Here is a 21,956-nt window from a genome sequence, read left to right on the forward strand (position 1 = left end):
TAGTACAAGTGACTGCTTTATGAAATGTAGCTCAATAAATAGAGATATCATCAGTGTCAACAAATGTCAACCTAACATAGAAGCCAGTGAGCAACTCAGTGTATGTACTGTATATATACTGGTATTTTTTTTCTTAGTTGGCTTCACATAATGAGTTTTTAGTAATGGATAGATGCCAAATGCAATGATTGCTGTAAAATAAAGTTGTACATGAAAGGAAATAATAGCTTTGATCACTATTTAGTTTGGCACTGCATAATCAGTTATAGGCCATGTTTGACTTAATGATAGAAAATCGTTTTAAGGTGAGCTCATTGTGAGATTATCTTGTTTGAAATTTAAATTAATACTGGTATTGTAGACAAATGTACTATATGCAAATTCTGCCCACAGTGTACATTTGGACATAAAGTAGCGGGTGTATCTATTCTCGACAGACTTAGCAACAACCTTCAACATGTGAGTGCGCATGGCCGTTATCCTTATTTGGCTTAGGAATTCTGAAAAAAATGAAATAAGTGAGAAAAAATGTCAGCCTGTTTGATTTCATGATGACTGTTTATTATCGGGCTCCCTGCTCCACGGGAATTAATCAACACAACGTAAAGAGCAAGTGTCTAAATATTATGAAGGACATGTTAACTGTAGCTTAATGAATTATATGGCGACCCCAAGTCAGACTTTTATAAAGACGTTATGAGTCTGCTAAGCCTCACTTATCAAACCACTTGTTACACATATTTAAATTACAGCAATAAGTGACATTTTATTACCCCGGGATAGAATTTGATAAAGTTTAAGTTTTTCACAAGGTCACCTATACTTCCTGATCTAATTTTATAGGCGTGAATAGCCTATGGGATCAGTTAGATTTGTCATTTCTGACATAAATTTCTTTCTCTCTTCTTATTTCCTGTAATTTTTATTAATCTAACAACAAAGCCTAAGTTAACGTGATTGATCCTTTTTTGTTTTTATTCCAAAAAATGCATCATTGTTAAATTGTTGGATATTCCAATGTTGTCCAACATTAGATTTCCGATGTTAACCGATACGATATATTTTTAGGCCCTCCTTCCCACCAACCTAATTTTGGGTTGCATAATATACAGTATATATCCATGGCAATAACAAGTTCAGACTAGATTTCATGTGATACCTTGCTGTATGTTTTCCACAAATATACAGCGTATCGGCAAAACGGTACGGTAATGGTAATGGTGCCATACTCATTTTTAGTACGTTGTCTCAAATTATAGTACAATTGGTTTTTCAATTACAACCGATATCACTTTTTATGGCTAAAATCGGACAACAATATCAAGGGGCTGCTAATATCGCCATCTGCCCCATCAACCCCCCCAACACACATACACACTTTGTAAGTCAGTGTTATGACTTAGATGGTATTTCTACAATACTTCATAACGAATTGGTCTATTCCATTGATAATTGCATTGGAAGGAGAATAACTTATTTTACTTGTTGAATCGGTTGACCAACCTTGGCTTGATTAACTCGTATAGGCCTACGCATAATGTACAGTAGTTTTTTCTTTCCATGAACGTTATTCAAATTAAAACCAGCCTCATCAAGAGTGTACAAGGGTTTTGTTTTTTAGATTAATATGTGACAACGAAGAAGGATGTTAATACATGGCTATTAGGAGCCTCCAATCCCATTCCATCTCCATTCTTTTAGAAACATGATAGGTACTGGGAGAGTGATTCACTGTATTCTACACACACACACACACACACACACACACACACACGCACACACACACACACACACACACACACACACACACACACACACACACACAGGCTAACATCCGCGCTACGTGTAAACTGAGAGCAAATCTCTGATGTTCTTGTTCACACGTTTTGTCCCGGGTCTCCCTTACCCGGATGGAGCCAGCTGCTTGCTCTACAGAGGGCTCAAAGAAAATCATTGCAGGCAGCTAATTGCCTGGCTGGCCTCTGCATCTGCTCAACAGATAGCAGAACTGATGAAGTCACAGAGCAGATGTGTGTTTGCATGTTAATGGCCACAAGTTTTGAAGCACTCTTTCTCTCCATTCAGAAGCCAAAGATGTAGAGCTACTTTATGAGCCTGCTAACACTGCGTGTATAAAGAAGAACAACATAATTAACTGGCAGTAGACTGTTAAATAAAAAATGTAAACAGCAGATTGATTGTTTTTGTCTCCAACCTTTTCCTCTTTTCAAAAATTAATTTCTTACAAATAAACTTTTCTAGGTCATTAGGTTTTTATGAAAATGGAAATATTTTACTTAAATTAACTGACATGTAAGTGCAAAAATGGTTTGACTAAATACTTAAAAAGGATAGGGTCTAGAAAAAGATGCAGCAATAGACGCTTGAATAGTGCAATAATAATATTTAGTGCTGTAACTATGTTTCCCTAAAAGTTTGAGCCGGAGTTCAAGTAGAAAAGTGTTGTGCAAGAATATCAATAAATTCACCTCAAAGGTTAATGTCCACTCTTGGACTCCAGCAATAAAGCCCCTACTGAGAAGACATTGGTAACTCTAATTAGTGGGGTGGTGACGGCTACCCAGGGTTTTAGTCAAGTGGCTCAATGGATGGTCACTCAGTCAAGGAAAACCACTGTGGTGTTATCTAGTAACCAGTCCCATATCGTTAAGCTTTCCCTGAAGTGTCAGATTGCTTAGACTGCGCCCCCTCCTGCTGCTTCCTCCACCAAATCCTGATGGTCGCCAGGGACGACCTTCGGCTGGAGCTGCCAATCACAAAGAAGCATGGCAGCCAGAGGTCTCTGGGAGAGGAGCCTATTGATTTTCCAGTTAGAGCCTAAGTAGTGTGTGCTATAGGACTAACGGACAGGCCAAGCAGGTATGTCATTATCAATGAGCCGAAGGAACCCGATCCTCTCCCTCTCACTCATTCATATTGGCCTCCTTCTGTGGAGTTGTCCCCCCTTTGTCTCTCCTTCATGCTGTTCCATGTTATTTATCCACAGTGACAGAGTAGATGGTCAATAAATCGCTCAGCTACACCACCACAACAAGTAGTGGAGTGATAGGTTAGGATGACCTCCTTTCGTTTCCTTTCTCATTTACCCCGTATTTTTCACCTCCCATCTCTTTTTCTTACTCCATGCTAAGCTATATTAAGCACCCATAAGTTAGCATACTTGAGTAGCCTGGTTAGCTCTGATGTCTTTCTCTCTGTCCGTTTTTAATCATGTGTTATTATCCCCATAGCTCAATTTTGCTCATCAGTCATCAGAAAATGTAATTGTTATCATACTGTTCCTCTCATTTTACCTCAGAGCTAATGGTAGGCACTGTCCATGCTTGTCGGTATGGAGGCATGTGTAAACGATTAGGAGTTATTTAGATCAATTTGGAGAGATGGGACCATGTGACCATTTTAACCACTGGATGCACATTTCTGTTTTCCCCTCAAGAAGCAATATTGTCTTCTTTATCACTGTTTGCATCTGAGAGAATGTTACATTTATTAACACTCTTTTTAAAGTATGTTGTCCTATAACTGTCCATATAACTGTGTGTTATATTGTCTTTAATACTTACTTAACCTGTGGATTGTTTCAAGTGGATGGAGGACACCATTTTATGGTGGTCTTGATCTGGTTGTAATTAGTCGGAGAACTACAGCTTGGTGGATTTGTGCTAAAGTACTCCTCCAATTGGTATCACATTAAATGAGAAATTAATCATTTTGTGGAAGTGGTAAAATGAAAAAACAGATTTCAGGAGGATTTGTCTATGAGCCGCACATGTTTGATGAAATTCCAGATGTTTATACCTTTCTACTTTTTTTAGTAGAAGGTACAAATAGGAATGAATGCACACAACTCAAAGAGCAAGTCTCTAAATATTATGAAGAACATGTTGACTGTAGCTTGCTTTGGTTTTAAGGAAATAGCACAATTTTTTGTGATAAATTCTGATGTTGGCATACTGTTCTTAAAATGTGTATATAAATATAGTGTCATACTATAGGCATGTCTTGAAAAAAACATGTTTGCACATAATTCTAAGCCTTTTTAATAACAGTTTCAACTGAATGAATAAGAACACTATCACATTTGTTTTATAGAAAATGTGAACAACACTTGTAGAAGCAGACTGATGAATGTTGACAAGCAGAGGTAACCAGGTAGGGCAGGTCAGGGACAGGCGATTGCCACTCTGGTAATCACATAAAGCCCCATTAGACAGCTTATATGACCAACTAATGATGACTAATGCCCCTCTTCCAATTGTTCTTTCCCCCCTCTCAAAGAAGCATTGAAAAACAACCCCCATCTCTCTTTACAAACAAACAATCTCATTCTTGTGTGAGGCTCTTGATCTTGACCTGGTTTTGGACCTTAACACAACCACACAGTAGCTACCTAGATCCCCCCTAACCAAGCATGTCCAGACAAAGAGCTGCCAGCCCTCTCTTTGCACCTGAGCCTAGCCTCTCCATCATGCTCCATCTCTGGGTTTGACTTGTCCAGTCAGTGGCAGGTGCCTCCCCTCCCTTTCTTTGATTGATCCCCTCGCTCTATCATTTATTCCCTTCGTCTGGCTCCAACATACGTGTCAAAGCCGACGCAGCAGCCTGATGGATAGGCCTGTTTATGGATGCCAGTCTGCCTGGTAGGCCACTGATATTACAATCAGCACCTGTGTACCTGCTGTTCTCAAAAGCCTCTGTTATTCAGAGGAGGTCAGAGAGACACGGCTGTGATTGAAAGATCGATGTGTATTGCAACATGCTAGGCATTGGAATTGTAAATGTTGTCCTGTTGTCCCTCAGTGTGTTTGGTGCTGTTTTTTAGAACTCAAAGTAAATGTAATGGATTTTAAGACAATATTCCAAGTAATTTTTTTCCCTTTACCATTCCTTACAAATAAGTATTATACAGATCCCCTTACCAAAGTAGAACTTTAATGTAGTATTCTGAAGTAGTATTCTAAAGCAGTATTCTGATTTTTAGGGTTTGATTTGAACGTGCAAGCTGCAGGTTGAATGCACCATTTAGTTTTATCTTTGCCAGAAAGTGATGCTACATTTCTGTGATCTGGTGCTAGTATTAAGTCTTAAGGTTAATGACCCGTTCATTTTGGTTGGAAAGGCCTAACCATAAAGCCTGTACAGAAATTGCTTTCTCTTCCTAGTAATATGATCCAGAAAAAGCCCTGCATCAGCTTTATGTTAGCTTGGTAGAAACATGCAATAGCATTCAAACAAAAAACCTTCAATCCAAACAATCTTGTTTGTCATTCAGTCTTTTAATATCAAAGGATGAGAATGTGTCTTTTCTTTGAAAGCTGAACTTGATAATTTGTTGGGCTTAACAATGGTTTAGATTTTTAAAACCTGGGTTGCTTTCTTTTTGAAGGGTATTTAATTGTTTCAATAGATTATTACTCAACTTTTTCCAATACTTACCAATCAGGTATTCAGATGGATAGTTGTTTTTCTATGTTTTGTCTATGATTAAAATGCAGCAAGGTAAAAATCAGATATTCTCTCTTCTAACTCCATTGCCTGCTTGGTTGTTATTGTTTTTTTTTTTTTTTAAATAAATGTAAATTTAATGAATACAAATTTAACATTTACAACACATACATATTAAGTCACATTCAAACTATTAAAAGTCTCCAGAATGTTCTTTTCTCACTCTTCTTTTGCTCTGAACAACTAGCTTCAAATTCCCCAAGAGGGGTGTACTTTTCACCCAACACCCACTTAATCTGATGACAATGGTCGGATTAGAAAAGAATTTACTTCAGCGAAGCTTTCAACCAACCCCCTTGAAAACACTTTCTACAAATGAGCAACTAAAAGAAAGCGGGGAGAATGCGATAGGAGCCGGTCAGCGATCTTAACCTGTCTGATGTTTACTATGGCAGCTTATTGGAGAGTTGAGTCCAAAACTGTTGAATGGCTCCAGTGCTTGGCTGTCTCTTTGATTATCTGAAAAATTTGTGAAAACCATGATCTCGGTTTTTCACCTTTGTAAACCATGCAACTGTTCACTGACGAACTTGACAAATCAAGAAGAAGGATCATCACGGTCTCAACAGGTGCCTCTCAATACCACAAAAGCCTTCCTACACCTCTAATGGTGTTCACGTAGCTGAATATATTTGAGTTCTAGAGGTTTTCTTCCTCCAGTTGTATTGTTTTCCAGGATGTACCAGTTTGACTATTTCTGGTTTCACAGTACTAAAATCAAGTCAAATCAAGTTGTTGAAGAAACTTTTATCCATCAACCCTCTTAATCTTTTATTGACCATCTACTTTATTCATTAGCTGTTCCTTTTGTGACCAGAATATATTTTGCCAATCTTTTAAACTTAGCAATATGTATCAGACTATGAAATATATATATATATATATATATATATATATATATATATATATATATATATATATATATATCATAGTCTGATACATATTGCTATTCTACATCTAGTTGAGACCTACGGCTGATGTTTAAAATGTTGATGGACTGAACTCGCCCCTTCGCTTCCAATTAACCCTAAGACCTCCGCAGCATTTCCCTAAATCCACAGAAGACCTTTTTTTGTTCCCACTTCAAAAAGGCTAAGCAGCAAAGGAAAGGGAAGGGAAAAAAAGGCTAACCTGTTAGCAAACAGTGAAAAGGACCACAAAAGGGTTTAATCCCTATTAGGCTGAATTCAGACTAAGTGTCCCCAAAGATCCTTTCAAAGGGCACTTTCTTCAGGGAGTGCAACTCTTGCTGGGCGACTTTTGGGGTTAAACACTTTTAGCTTTTAGGCTTCATAACCCTACACTTGGTGCAAGCTGGGATTGTTTATTTTGCTTTAATTCTCTGACATCTCAGCAGCTTCTTAGTTGTGTTTATTTTTTAACTATGTAGTTTGTTTTACTTACCTCTAGGCAGATAGAGCTTTATGTGTGACGAGTGGTTACATCTCCAATCAGTTACATGATGGTGGAACAATCACAGCTATCAGTCACTGGTTGGTGTAAATTGTCTTAGGTGCTTGTAATGACATATGGTGACAGTCTGTACTGTGTTCTGTACTATCTTTCATTTATTCCATAAGGGGAATTCAACCTCACTGGCCAGTTTATTAGGTACATATTGATGGTACTGATTAGACCTCTCCTGCCTTCAGAATTGTCTAAATTGTTTATGGCATTACTTCGCCATTATGCTGAAACCTACATGGATTTTTACTACATATTGAAGTGATTTCAAACCACAGCTGCTGCAAGTTTTTCAGATGCTTATCCATGGCAGTGTCCCAATTCACTGCACCCCAAAGCGGCTCAATGCGATTGAGATCAGGTGTCTGTCATTTGTTTCATTTAAACGTATTGCCATGTTTGAAAAAAATAAAATAAAAAATACAGTCGGAGATCAGTTCAGCTTTTTGACTGCTGAAAGTTGTTACTAGAAGTTGTGTATTTTTTTTAATGAAGGACTGAACATGGTCAACAGCAGCAATTCTCTGTCATATGAAAAGTGTCAAGAAAAAACACTATTTTATTTTACAATTCCTGCAGCAGCCTGTATCACTCACACATGACAGGATTGACTAAACTCTAAGCCTAGCTTTTAAATCCTGGACCAGAATGGACATTTACAAACTGGGCATATGATGTGAAGTGTAGCAATTGAAGCAACGTTCAGTGTTTTGCAGTCAGATGGTTTCCTACATCCCTTTTTAATTAACAAGTTCTATAATCTTAATTCAGCTGTGACCTGACTAAGCTTCTCTGATTGCCGTTTTAATATGTTTACTTTGAGCTTGCTTAGTTAAGTACCTTTTGGAGTCTCCTTTTGGAAACATGAGGTGAAAAAAGAAATTAGATTGTCTCCAGGATTCTCGCACCATTTTTGTGTGCGCGTGCGTATTTCCCTGATGACGTGCCGTTGGGTGCAGGCACATTAACTGGGTTTAAAAGTTTATGAAACCAATGAAAAGGCTTAACTTTAACATCTTTTGACAGACTGAACAAAAGACTGCTAGTGTTATTAAGTATATATTTCTGATATTTTTCACAATCAGAGACACTTTGCATTAATACACTTGGTATTTGATGTGTCGTGTGTTGTGTGTGATATAATAATACATAGTATTTATAATGGCGTGAGTAAAGGTTTTTCCAGCACAAAATTAGGAAAACATCAGCATATTAAATATGTCTTAAATACCTAAAATAAAAATTTGAGTGTTAAGAAACATGTCCTTGGCTGTCATGCCATATGTGATTTTTTTTTTTTTTTTGAGACTACATAGTTATATATACATTAATAAATATTGCAGGTCCGGCCAACCTGTAGTACCTATTTATCACCGGTTGGGTGAGTATAAGCCTATTTACAGCAGAGCAGTCCCTGAACTAGGCCATCTCTGGTAACAAACATCTATTAAACAGATAAATGGTGCGCTACCCGTGAGGTTTACATCGAACAAACAACTGCTTAAACGTTTTCACTCATGAATGCATCACACATGTAAAGCTGACGATATACATCGGTCCGCATGAACCATGAATACATTTGAGGGCAACATAGCAGAGAATATTGTCACCTGTACATTCAGTGGTCAGGACCGTTTTACTCAGAATGTGCCATCTGGTGGTGGCAGAAATTGCTTGCAAATCTTACATATTGCACCTTTAAGAAAATTCACTTCATTTTTTGTTCTCAAAGGAGGTGCCTTTGTGTTCGATATAGCATGGTGTCAGTTTTGACTTGTTTATCAAGCATTTTACGCTTTATAAATAAGTGTTTACATTTTTTTCCTTTTATACCTACCTTAAAACTGCTACGCATGATAATTGTTCATAAAGAATCCACAGTGTAGGCCTCATTGATCAATACATCGACGATCATTTGCTTGGGAAAGAAAAGATGTAAAAGGTTAAAATTGCTCAGTGAAAGTTTGTTTTCATCTACACCATAAACATTGCATTGTGGGATGTGGAGTCTCAGAGAATGTTTTTACTTCATTCTGAAATCACGGGGGAATACTGGGAAATAAACTACCGTTACAACAAAACCACTAGAAATAACTGGAAGAATGAAGTAAAAACGCTACTGTGCATCTGTTTTACGGGACTCCACATCCCATAATGCAATGCATGAACATTTTAACAAATGGAGTGTTTAGGGTGGAGAAGTAAACAATCTTTCAGTGGGCAATTTTTACTTTTGTTCCTTTATTTTTGGAGTAAATGATGTTTTGTTCATTGATTGACACTATAATTTCGTCTCGTAAAAGCCGATCGTGGGTAACAGCTTTAAGTCTTAATGTGTGTGACAGTTGGATGTATTAATTTTCCAACATCAGAAGCTCTTTGTTTCCTTCATCAACCACATTCCCCTGATTTCCACTGTCGCTAAAATTAAAAACACCACCATTTACACCAGGTGATTTTTACCAGATATACCAAATATAAAGTAATAATCAAAATATGACAGTACATGAGAAATTAGTTATTTTATTTTCAACTTTGTCATGCCTAACAAAATAAAATAAAAAAAACACTATTATGGGTGGGTTATGAAAATATTACCCAAAATTACTGAAAAATTAGGAATGTATGAACTAAAAATTCTTAGAAAAACAAGAATGAAGGGGCGGTGTTTAGCTCAGTGGGTAGAGCGCCCGCCCCATGTACAGCGGGTCCTCACCTGCAGCGGGTCCAGGTTCGATTCCCGGCCTGGGACCCTTTCCTGCGTGTCATTCCCTGCTCTCTCTGACCCCCTTTCCTGTCAAGCAACTGTCATATAAAGGCCACTAGAGCCAAAAAAATCCTTAAAAAAAAAAAAAAAAAGAAAAACAAGAATGACACTGGAAACTTGGCCTTTGCTCCACCCATTTCTTGGCCGTTTGAGGCGTCAGTGGTGAAGGCATAGTCTCATTGACACACGAACCACTTCAAGAGAGTGGAACAAAGGAGTGGCATACTTTGATTGGACAAAAATTATCACCTGACTAAAATATTTTCATGACCTAATGAATTTCCTTGGAAATCACCACTGTGTGATATTTATTTACAACTACTAGACTAAATAAAGATAGCATGGACATTTCAGAACCACCTTTACTTACACAGTGCATACAGTGTAGTAATAATGGGACACTAACACAATTGGTGGGTGAAAATCACCAGAATGTGTGCCTGTAGGAAAAAATTGGCTTTGGAGTAGGAGAACATCCGCACCTTCTAAAACATCAGAGAAGATGCTGAAGCTATACCACAACCCAAGACACTCTGACAAACACAACATAATGTAAATACATTTGCTCGGGTGAAAATCACCCTCTGATAGTGTTATATAGTTGACTTCCTGCAGCACATTATGGGATTGCTGCTATGGTGGACCTGCAGCTGAATAGAACCATACTCTTTATGAGCCTGCTAGTCTTGAAGGCAACTGCTGGGGTGTGAAAGTAGAGTCATGTGGGTGGCTACATTGTCTTTAGATCACATGATTCCTGGTTGTAACGTTATAACTTTCCTCTTGAATAATTTATACAAACTGCACCAAGCAGAACTTGCATTTGTTTTGGCTTCTTTACAGTAAAATATGTGTCAAATATCTTCTGGATGGTACCATCCCTCCTTGTACCTTTTTTTTCTTTCCTTTTGCCATCACTCAATCTCAAAAGCAAAATTTCTCTTAATTGGCTCCAGAGGGCTCGAGGAGGCTTTATGTCAACGGTGATGAGAGTCCTGATTGGACCACAGACACGCACAACCAACCGACCCTTGTTAGTGCGTCGTAGCCTTTTGCTTGCTCGTTAATCCGATGAACTCATTTGCTGATGTGGGGTGACAAGGCCTTGTTTACCAGTGTGGAAACAAGGAGTGTGGGGTTTAAGGGGAAGGAGGGAGAAGAGGGGAACAAGAACATAAAAGAATAGTGAAGAGAAGAAACCAAGTGATGCAGCATGAGAGTCTAGCGGCTACATGTACCTGCTTGCTCTTTTTTCTCATTTGCTACTGCAGTAAAAGGCTTGATGGAGTCACTGTAGCTTCGTTTACTGCAGATTGGTGGATTTTATAGCCATATAATTGAGTGCTCCACAAGCAGCCTCTTACTTTTGCTATTCTGGATAAATCCAGAGCTTTGAATAGAACATAACCTCAGACTATTGTTTTCATGTCCAAACAATTTTATTGTTATTGCACGGAGTGTGTTGTTGGGCTTTTGGGAAATAAAATGCAATGACTAGCTCGACATGCTGATAAATACCACGTTTTTCCCCTCTGCATGGAATCTTTCAAGTTCTGGTAATATTGCTTGTCCCCAGTCTCCATTTTGATGTTGATGGATCACCACTCTTCCTCCCGCTCATTAATTTCATCACCTTATCTCCCACACCACTTCATTTGACCAAAAGGTAATAATAAATCCCTCATCCATTATCCTTTAACTGAGGCAGCCATGTGGAAATCCTTAATAAGAGACAACAAATTGAACTTCAATCACATCTTTTTATTTTATGGATGCAGAGCACATTAGTTACGATGTGCATATACTGTATATCATCAAACACTGGTAATGACATTCAGATTTGTTTATTTATTTCAAAACCAAATTGCATTGCAAAGATTTTTCCCATTATGACACATAGGTGTCGTTGCTAACTGGCAGTAGCTTCTCTCCTCTTCAACTCAAGAGTCTTATCAGCCCCAAAACACGCTCGCACTCAGCCTGCCCGACAACGACGGCAGTTGAGAGCATCATCTGTCTTGAGCCCCTGCTTCTCCTAACTGTTCTCCAATCCGCTACACTTTCAATTAAATTTCCTCTGCAGTCCTGTTTGGCTGTACTCGTATTTAAAAAAAAAAGAAGGCTGTCCTTGGTAAAGGGCACGAGGTTTGGAGGAGATGGGTGATGGAGATGGTCCACTGGCACTGAGCTGTCGGCAAAATTCAAGTGTGACACTTTTTGTGTGTGTGTGTGGGTGTGGGTGTGTGGTTACACACCGCTGCCACAGTCACCCTGCCGCTCTTCATGTGTCCCTCTTCATTCTGCAGTCTTCTGGGCATCTGACAAAGACAAACGACAGTGCTTCAGAAATGAGCCGCAGCCCGCTGCACAAACAGGTTGGAGAGGAGGGGGGAGAGATAGGGACCCAGAGAAGGCATCGCAATCAGGACTAGTTCCTTTGTTTTCTGTTTGGCTGTGTCTTCTCGTGTGACGCTTTGAAATTGATCTCAAACGGCATTAGATCTGAATTTTTAGTTTTAGTTCCACTTCAAATGTAGCATCAATGTAACAGTTTCTTACTGAGGAAGGCAAAGCTTTTTTTTTTAATCTAAATTATTAGAACATATTCTTTGATTTTTATTTCAGTTTTGTTTGAAATAGTTTTATTTGTTTTGGGGGTTTTTTTCCAAGGAGTGAAATGATTAAAATGAAAAAACTCTACTTGACTGTTACAAACCAGTATAGGTCATAGGCTCTGCTGTAGCTGTTCCATGCCTTTGAACCTGGCTCATCCATTTCTCCCATTACTATACATCACAGAGAAAGCTGGTGCAGCCATAATTCCAGCATGGACAATAACCTCCACACCAGTGTAATTTGTCTAGACGTGGTCAGAACAGCGCAAGCATTACAGCACTGATAGTTTGTCATGCTCGTTGTCACACACTCAGCTTTTTCATCCGCAATGGAAAAGGGGGCTGCCGACAGGGACAGTGATCAGAGCAACATGGAGTGCTATTTACAGCGTTCCCCGGGATTCATCGGTCCAGTGAAAAATATGATATCTGGCTGCCACCGCCGCTGTCATATCTCTCTGTGGAATCAGAGACCGGCAGCTTCATCAAGTTCAGCACTGGGCATCATCTCGACATCTAATGGAAGGTCTAAGAATGTGCTCATGGGGATGAAATGATTCAAGTTCTACCTTTGGAGGTGAAAGGTTACACTTCAACCAGTCACTTTTTATAAACCTGAAGATAGCAGCTTCTTTTTGGATTGGATTCTTGGAGAGAGGAAAACAGTTCATAGTGGTTTAACTTGACATGTTTAGTGTTTTGTTCTTTTTAATGACTTTTTTGTTAAAATTCAATTTAATACAACTTTATACAGCGCAAATGACAACAATTGTCATCTCAAAATATAAAATTCTTGAGAGAAAAACCATCAAATCCACATGAACATGCATCAGTTTCGGTGGGGAGAAAAAAAATTGTGCAATATTATTATAGTTATTGCACTGATAATGATAATAATATAAATTTTATATAATGAACTAAAAAAGGTTTCAAGACTAAACATTATTGTGTAAAAAATCTGTACAATTCTTGCAAGTTGTGAGAATGTTGAACAGCTGATCAAAAAATGTATACACTGCACTTTAATCTAGTACTTAGTTTTTAGTTTCAGTATTTATAATTTGGTTTTAGTCTCAGCATTTTAAATTATTATTCACAAGGTCAGGTTTTATACATGCACTCTGGCTGCTATATACTACTTAACTATTTAACTAAAGGCATCTCAGGGATGTGTGTGAGAGTATGTGTGGTATGAGAGATGTGTACGTTTTTATAGGATCCTGGAGAAACGTTCTCATCTTGTCTGCACTACTATGTATGGTTGGCAAAATGGCAATAATGCTTGATTTGATTTAAATTTATTCAAATTTATTTTTTCTACCCTATTTTAGTTATATTATGGTCCTATATACAATTTAAAAATATTTACGTTTTTATTTCTATCTTAATATTTATACAAACCTTCCACGTTGATGCCCATTTTATTAAATATGTGGTAAACTCCTTATATGTCATTGATCCATGTGACGTATATGGAATAATGGTCATCAAAATCAATCATCGCCAACCTTTTAGGTGTCAGACAACTTTTATACTGGCAAAGTTTCAAAGGGTCTTTCAAGGAGCCATGATGAAAAGCTTGAGGCACTTATGCAGATTATTAAATAATTCACTGCCAGCCATTTTCAGAGGAGCCAACCCCATACTGCCAGGCGTATTAGATGATTTTCACTGATCTTTCAAGACCCACAGAATATTTTGTACTATGACAATCTGAAATCTGACGCCAGATTCTGAAGGATTAGACTCTAACTTCATCAGAATGTTTTTTTTTTGTTTCTAGCTTGTTTCGTTCTTCCGTAATCATTAGTTGAATAGAGGAAAGTTTCACACAAATTGCCAGTTTGTGACAAAAAGCTGAGAAAAACGGCTTTTTCTGAAAAAACCTATTAGTGACCTGAAGCAATTTTTTTTGCTTTAGGGACACCTCAACATTGGTTTCCTTCTATAAAACTACAAAAACAACACTGAGACCGGGCTTTTGATGGCAACATTATTATTTTGTTATCTAGGTAAGAGTTGAATGGTTTGCTTACTGTATTTTGGCCGTGTTCCACTACTTTTTATCAGTGAGTGAGCAACAGTATCTCATTGTGCGTCAGTGAAGCACGCCAAAACTTTTGGAGGTTTGGATGATGTTTATTGGTATTAGTTGGGTTGCTGCATGCTGGTGTTGACTGGTAGATTCATCTAACCGTGCTGCTCTAAAAGATAGGAGGCCTGTGGATGCAGCTCCACTGAGCTTCTCCAAGCCACTAATCCACATTTAATTGAACTCTAGAGACTTTGAAGTGAGTCTGCGATGCAGGCTGATCTTATTCCTCAGAGAGACCGATAGGGAGAGGCTGTCCTCTGTGAAAGGCCTCAGCTGGTCCCCTCTGCCTTTAATGAGCTCCTTTACCACAACGCCCGGCTTCGTTCGCTGGCTCATATTTGAATATGTTTGATTAATAACATGCCTCTGAACTGTATTGTGACAACCTAATGTGTCCTTTTCCCTTTCTGCTGCATCTGTGCACTCCCCCCATCAAGAAGACATGTTTGAAGCTAAACGCAGAGGGCGAAACAAAAGCCTAGTTAGCAAACCTGTGCCGACAGAGCTAAGTAACCTAAATGCTGGATTAGTAGGAGCATGAATCAGTAGGGCAGGGCTAAGCATCGGGGTGTGTTGGGCTCCGTGACAGCCATCAGAACAGGTCACTCTGACAGCTATACCGCTATCTCTACAGGGACACATTAAGGATCTTAAAATGTAGAGCTTGGTAACACAATATAGTGTGACCTTTCTGTCATTCCGCTAAGGAAATATCAAAAGTGAGCTTATTGGATGTTTAAAAGGAGAATGTGTCATCATCAGTTATTGCAGTGGACTCCTGCTAATGTCAAAATAGATGATCCTTTAGTGAACTGAGCATTTGACTCACTCGTTTTTAGCTGAACAATGCCCATTCTCCTGCTAAAAGAATCGCTTTTTCATCTCCACTGATCAATAAAAGACATTTATCGTGCTGCTCAAGCCACCGTGCCACTGCGTGTTGAAAAATGATCAAACCTGACCTTCTCTCTGCTCTTCTGCTCCATCCCTCTCATCCATTTCACTACCGGGTTGTTCTTTTAACAAAAACAGACACAAAAGACTTTTGTTTTACTTAACAAATATATATGTGTGTGTATGTGTATATATATATATATATATGTATATATATATATATATATATATATATATATACTTTTTTTTTTTTTTCATCCTGTATCCTTTATAGTGTTTCTGGTTAGTTTTTTTGTTCTTCACACCATCCATTCTAAAAAAAGTTTGGCCTATATTAATTTTGTTTTGATGTTCTTTGCTTTTTTTTTTTTTTTTTTTCAGATTCTCACCTATACAGAAGGCCTTCATGGAAAATGGCTGTTCACAGAGATCCGAGCCATCTTTTCTAGACGCTACCTCTTGCAGAACACTGCTTTGGAGGTCTTTTTAGCCAACAGAAGTAAGGCTACAGTCATTACAGCCTCTAAATTGCCTGTGATCCTGTCATTTCTACCATCTAAGCGTTCTAAAATAACCTGACCTCTTTTTTCTTTTTAATTCAAAATGTACCTTTTGTTTCTCTTTGCAGCAGCTGTTATGTTCAACTTCCCAGATGCAGCCACAGTGAAGAAAGTGGTTCACAGTCTTCCACGAGTTGGAGTGGGCACCAACTTTGGCCTCCCTCAGACCAGGTTGGCAGCTTACCTCTTAACAAATACTTCACACTAGTGTAGACAAATCTTTGATCAGTGTTGCTGGGCTCTCATCACCATTCCACAGATGTATTGATTTATCTTTATTCCTGTATATGCTGAATGGTATTTATAATTCCACAAGCACAGTGTTGTACATAAAGTATTGTTGACTGTTTGTGTTCCTCTTTTACCTGAGGACAGATGCATGAGGCAGCTCATTGCACACAGGCTAAAACAAATGACCAGATCTCATATTTACTCGATTGTTAAAGGGGTGGTGTTATGCTATTTTTCACCCATCTCCATTTGTTCCAAGAACCCCAACAACATAGCATTTGAGGTTTATTTTCCTAAACTCCCCTGTTTTCTAGAGTTTTAGCCTCTGAAAAGTTACTTTCGGTGCAGTTCTAAAAACAGGTTGTTTTGGGGCCTACTTATGCGTATTCATGAGTAGGCGTGTCTGTAGACTCTGACTCCACACAACAGCTGATCACTAGCAATTTTCTTTTGCTATACACACAGTCTTGTTATTGTTTTCAGCCAAAAAACTGCACATTACAGTAAAACACATGGATATTTAAGCGGCTATTGTGATTGTGAGTCAGACAAACACTGTTTCAGGGTGTGTGCGGCAGCAGCAGAGCTAATCAGCTGTTTCAGCTGCTTCAAACACTCACCGGAGCTGCTACATTGCTTTCTCCTCCTCCTCTTCACTACTTATTACAGGAATAATCCATTCAAGGTGATAGTCCACTGTTTTGACCAACCGCTGCGTACGCATTGGGTCACAAACACGTTAGATCATTTCAAAGGCGAAATGAGCCGGTATAACGGATACTAAAAATGGAACTGATCGTAACTGCTCCCCTGGTGCTACACCGTAGCTGCCCACTGCTCCTCAGAGAGGGGTTAAATGCAGAGAACACATTTTGTGTATGTAGCTTTACATATATGACAATAGAATATAATGTATAGTCTATATTAAACCGCAGTGTTTGTTTTAGCTGTGAGATAGTTGGAGAGGGAGGAGCTCACATTTTTAAATAGGGTAGGAGCAGCCAGGATTGTCAGAAGGAAGAGTTTCCGCTAGGTGACATCACCTATCAAGAAAAATCCAACTCGTCCGTTTTGAGCTGACTTTTTACAAAATGTGGAATAACAAGGGAGGGAGGAAACAGAAGTTTTTCAACGTTGTTCCTCTGAATGAGGCTAAAGGGATGCATATCACTGTAGCAAAAACCATTATAAAGTGAACATTCCACAAGAAGAAAAACACAATCGCAGTTAAGTTCTTATGTCTAACATTTTTTTATTTTATCTTAAAAAGAAGTTTGTATTATTGTTTGTATATGAATCTAATCTTAAAATGGGTGAAGTACACGTTGAACTGAAAGGGTGTAGACTAAGAACAATGTGTACATACAAACAAAACTAACATTTCTTATGTCTGTTTGCATGTGGAAACTCACACTGTCGGCTTTTTTTTGTGTGTGCAAGTTTTAATGACGATAGTCTGTTAGGATGACATTGATTGATTCTATCATTTTCTTTTGTTTTAATTAGAAGAGGGGGTCATTTGTTATTGCTATTGTTATTACATCATACCCCCAGGCTTTGTGTGTGTGTGCGTGTGCCTGCGCGTGCGCCGATATCAATGTTCAGGCAAGATTGTCCTTGAAATGGATAAGCCTGTACAATGTGTGAAAAACACAAACAAACAAAAAAAAACATCTCACCCTGTATGTGGAGAGGGACATTTTTTTATACAATATTTTATTGCCAATCTTTTGTCAATAAAAAAAATAGCACAATGGCCATCATCAAGTTCACTGCATTAATTATATGCGTTTGAGTCAGTTGTGGCTACAAACCTTTCAAACTAAATGTTCCTATTTCCACAATTTTTAGGCGCATTTCTCTGGCTACACCAAAGCAGCTGTTCAAGGCTTCCAATATGACTCAACGCTGGCAACACCGTGAGATTTCCAACTTTGAGTATTTGATGTTTCTCAACACCATCTCTGGTGAGGACCCCCGTTCATATCATTGTGATGTCATCGTCTGACTCCTTTTGTGCTGGAATTTTCATTCCGTCTTCTCTTCCTTCCAGGTCGCACCTTCAATGACCTGAACCAGTACCCAGTCTTTCCCTGGGTCATCACCAACTATGAGTCAGAGGAGCTTGACCTCACTCTGCCAAGCAACTTCAGAGATCTGTCAAAGGTTAAGAACAACAACAACTCTTTTGTACATTGTGAAGTTATTACAGTGGTTTCCAACCTTTTTTCAGGTCTTGAACCCATTCCAATATTGTAAATTTCTGGCTACTCAGAGACATTTTTTTCTCTTGAATTAGTTTTTGATCATGTTTGGTATATTGTGTTACTAATACTGTGTAGCCAGACTTAGTATACAAAGTGACAAAATGCACCACCTCAGATATTACTATGCTGCATTTTCTTTTAACTAGATTTATATTTAAGAAAGTGCAAGTATAGAATACAGTTGTTTAAGATTGTGGGTGGTGTTTTAATTTGAAAAAGAATAATTATTTAAAATATAGTTAAAATAGGATTTCTAATCATTATTTTTTTTAATCAATTACAGAAAATTTCAGGCAACCCCATTTTGATTAAACATGGGGTCATGACCTCAAGGTTGAAAAACAGAGTTATTACCTCTTGGTAATATTTTCACCTTTCTTCATTTGTTTGTTTGTCTGTTAGCAGGATTAAGTCAAAAGTACAAAACAGATTGTGCCAACATTGTAACCAAAGATAAACCCTATGCCATGGAAGATTCCATTACATTTTGATGGGAATCCAAATCAATATACTATTTCTATATCAGTTTCAAAAATTTAAAAATCCCTGTCTCTCATTGGGTAAATTTCAAAAATTCATATCTCAGTTCGTAATTGACTGATCTTTAGAAAATTCGACTGAGTTATGTTGGGTTGGTTCATCAATTACCCACTGAGTTTCACCTGGATCAGATCCACAATGATGTTGTATCTTATCGCGATTTTTCTAAGGAAATTGGTGTTTCTGTATACATTTTGACCTACTGTATCATAATAGGTGGGGATGAAAATTTCTTCCAAGCCTTCAAAGTCTAAATAATCATGATGAGGATCCAGATAACTGCCAATATCTAACAAATAGGATATTTGGATATTTTTCTTAATGCATCCAATATTGCAATGGTCCCATTAAGTTTTTTCATTTATTTTATTCAGTTTAGGGGAGAAAACTGTGTTGTAGCTATGCTTGAAAAGCTTATCCATGCAATTGAAGGAGTTATGCATGTTTTAACTATAAATCATTGCTAATCCTTGTAGAAACAGAATATTATTGACAGAAAAAGGCCACTGCAACTTAGAGAATAATCTGTGCCAATGAATTCGCTATCATGTAGCAACCTCTCAATGGAAAAACTGCAGGTTTTATGACTTTTAAAGGGGATTTGTTAAATTGAGTGAATGAGTGTATGTTTGTAATATTCAGTCTTGTATATGTTCTGGCTTTAATAAAATTATGATTGGCCCTAGTGCACCCTCGGGATACGGCGGATCAGAGGATGTATATATGATACTAAAGTAGGTACTTAGCATTATTTTGCCCACAGCATTATAGTGGCTTCTTCAAAGATTACCTGTAGTTCAGCTTGGTTCAGCCTATTGTTGACACACATGAATCCTCAGTGAATTGTTTTAGACCCGCCTCTCTCCTTCCATTGCTCTGTGGTTCATCAAACCCTTGGAAAACTCTGCTCATTTTCACTTCTTTTTTTTTTTTTTCATATAAACATCGAAGATAAAATATTTAGTTTCTGGCATACGCATCGTAAACCGCTACCTGAAGACACGATGAAAAAAACAACCTGAATCGCTTCAAACTTTGATGCTCATGATTTACTGAACGAATGTAAACATAATCCAACAGTTTTTACTGAAAAAAGCAAAAACAAAGTAGTTAAATTTGAGAATTTTGATTAAAAACTGTAAACCATCTGGCAAACAGCCCAGGCTGGTGATTTCTGTAATATGAAAGATAATCTGTGGGATTAGATTTTGACCTTTTTTGGATGAGGTTGCCCTAAATTGTTTAACTGAACTGATTGGAGTACCCTTTATTCCCAACTAGAAAATCCTAATTCCTTGTTATGGCTAATGATTGTCTATCAATTTATGTTCAACAGTAAATAATATAAGGTTTCACCTTCTGAGACACACCAGGAAGTAAAGTATTACTCCCAGGTAACTCCAGGGATCAGGTAATTGGGTTTAAAATGATGAATTCTGCCCTGCAGTGCTCTCTCTCCCATAAATACACACAGTCATGCTAACACATTTTAAAAGACTCCTCTCCCCCTACAGTGGGTGGATCTGCATTTAATCTCTCACATTAACTCCCACTGTTTTACACATACACACAGATGGGAAACTAGCCAAAAACATAGTTCCTTAGTTGCCAGCTCCCCTCGGTGGATGGAAGAGTCTAATAACAGGAGGACGGGGCATTCGTTTTCATGTGAGATGATTGAACTACTGTTGGGGTGCAAGAGGTAAAATGAGCAACTAAATCAGCAACGGAAACAAAAAGGCATGCACTAATGGACGGGAGATGTGCAGGAGGAAATGCTTTTTAAAATTGCATTTCTCAAAATGTTTGCAGTTGGATGGATAGAGGTAAGAAAATGTAAGAAATAAATCAAGGGTAGATTTTTTTTTTCTTTCAAAAAGAAAGTTTATGCATTTGAAAAGGATTAAAGGAGAGGTTCCCAACTTTTTTCGGGTCGTGACCCCATTTTGATATCACAAATGTCCGGCGATTCCAGAGACTTTTTTTTTTATATATAATTATATAATTTTTGATCCTGTTTATTAAAGAATGTTACAAATACAGAGTAGCCAGGATTAGTGCACCACCTCAGATATTTTTACTGCATTTTATCTGAACTAGATTTATATTTGAGAAAGTTTAGGTATAAGATAGTTATTTGATATTTATTGCGTGTGATGTGTATTTGAAAAATAATTCAAAACATTTTAAAAATAGAATCTAAACCTGTTTTTACCAAAGTTTTTTTTTTTTTTTTTTTTTTTTTACCAATTACTAGACATTCCAGGCTACCCCAAGGTCGGAAAAACACTGGATTAAAGTAATGTGGAACACAGACACCTTATGCAAAACTGTTCATCAGCCAAAATGTGTCATAGTTAACAATTAATATTAATATTAATAATAAAAATGTCCTTTAAATAGGGGAGAAAAGACCAAGTGAATGCATATTCTGCCTTATTTACAGTTAGTGTTGTGTTCCTGCGCTGTTGCCACAGTTATGAAACACAAGTGAACCATCCACTCACACTTTCATTTTTTCACACTGCCTTTGCCAAACACCCCAGCAATCAACACCTTGTCCCTGTGTCCCCCCCGGTGCTGCTTTCACCTTTCATCTCCTTCATTGTGTTTCCACCCTCTGTTTTTATCCTTCCCAATAGTTTCCCCACTGTTTGTGGGTGCATAATGCATCTGTTTATCCAGCTTGATGTTGCCCAGTAGGCTAAAATGTGACAGTTGTACTTGCCCTTCACACAGCAACGTGCACACACGCTCACATGCAGCCGTCCTTACATTTCTGCATCCTGCTCCTCTCTTTCTTCTTTTGCACTTCCATAGAGTTTGGACAGCTCTGCCTCTGTGCTCAGTCAAGCCTCACAGCCCTTGGGGACTAAGTGAATGAAGGCGAGTTGGGGGGAAAGGCAGAGAAACTGAAAGACAATCACAGAGCAAAAGAGAGAGGAGGAAAGCATGTACGGAGAGGAAGAACAACATCATTTGCCAACCCTTCACTGG

General features: G+C 38.1%; 1 protein-coding gene across 8 annotated transcripts in view; it reads left to right on the forward strand.

Moving 5' to 3' along the window:
- Positions 1–21,956, forward strand: part of lrba (LPS-responsive vesicle trafficking, beach and anchor containing) — a 222,265-nt gene that overhangs the window by 139,620 nt on the left and 60,689 nt on the right. For all 8 annotated transcript variants that reach the window (XM_028469572.1, XM_028445918.1, XM_028446752.1 and 5 more), the window contains 4 exons: positions 15,743–15,860; positions 15,990–16,092; positions 18,004–18,119; positions 18,206–18,318. In XM_028469572.1, coding sequence (XP_028325373.1) covers positions 15,743–15,860; positions 15,990–16,092; positions 18,004–18,119; positions 18,206–18,318 — 450 coding nt within the window. The remainder of the gene's footprint in view (positions 1–15,742; positions 15,861–15,989; positions 16,093–18,003; positions 18,120–18,205; positions 18,319–21,956) is intronic.

The sequence above is a fragment of the Gouania willdenowi genome, chromosome 1 (assembly GCF_900634775.1).
Source record: "Gouania willdenowi chromosome 1, fGouWil2.1, whole genome shotgun sequence".
Taxonomy (NCBI): domain Eukaryota; kingdom Metazoa; phylum Chordata; class Actinopteri; order Blenniiformes; family Gobiesocidae; genus Gouania; species Gouania willdenowi.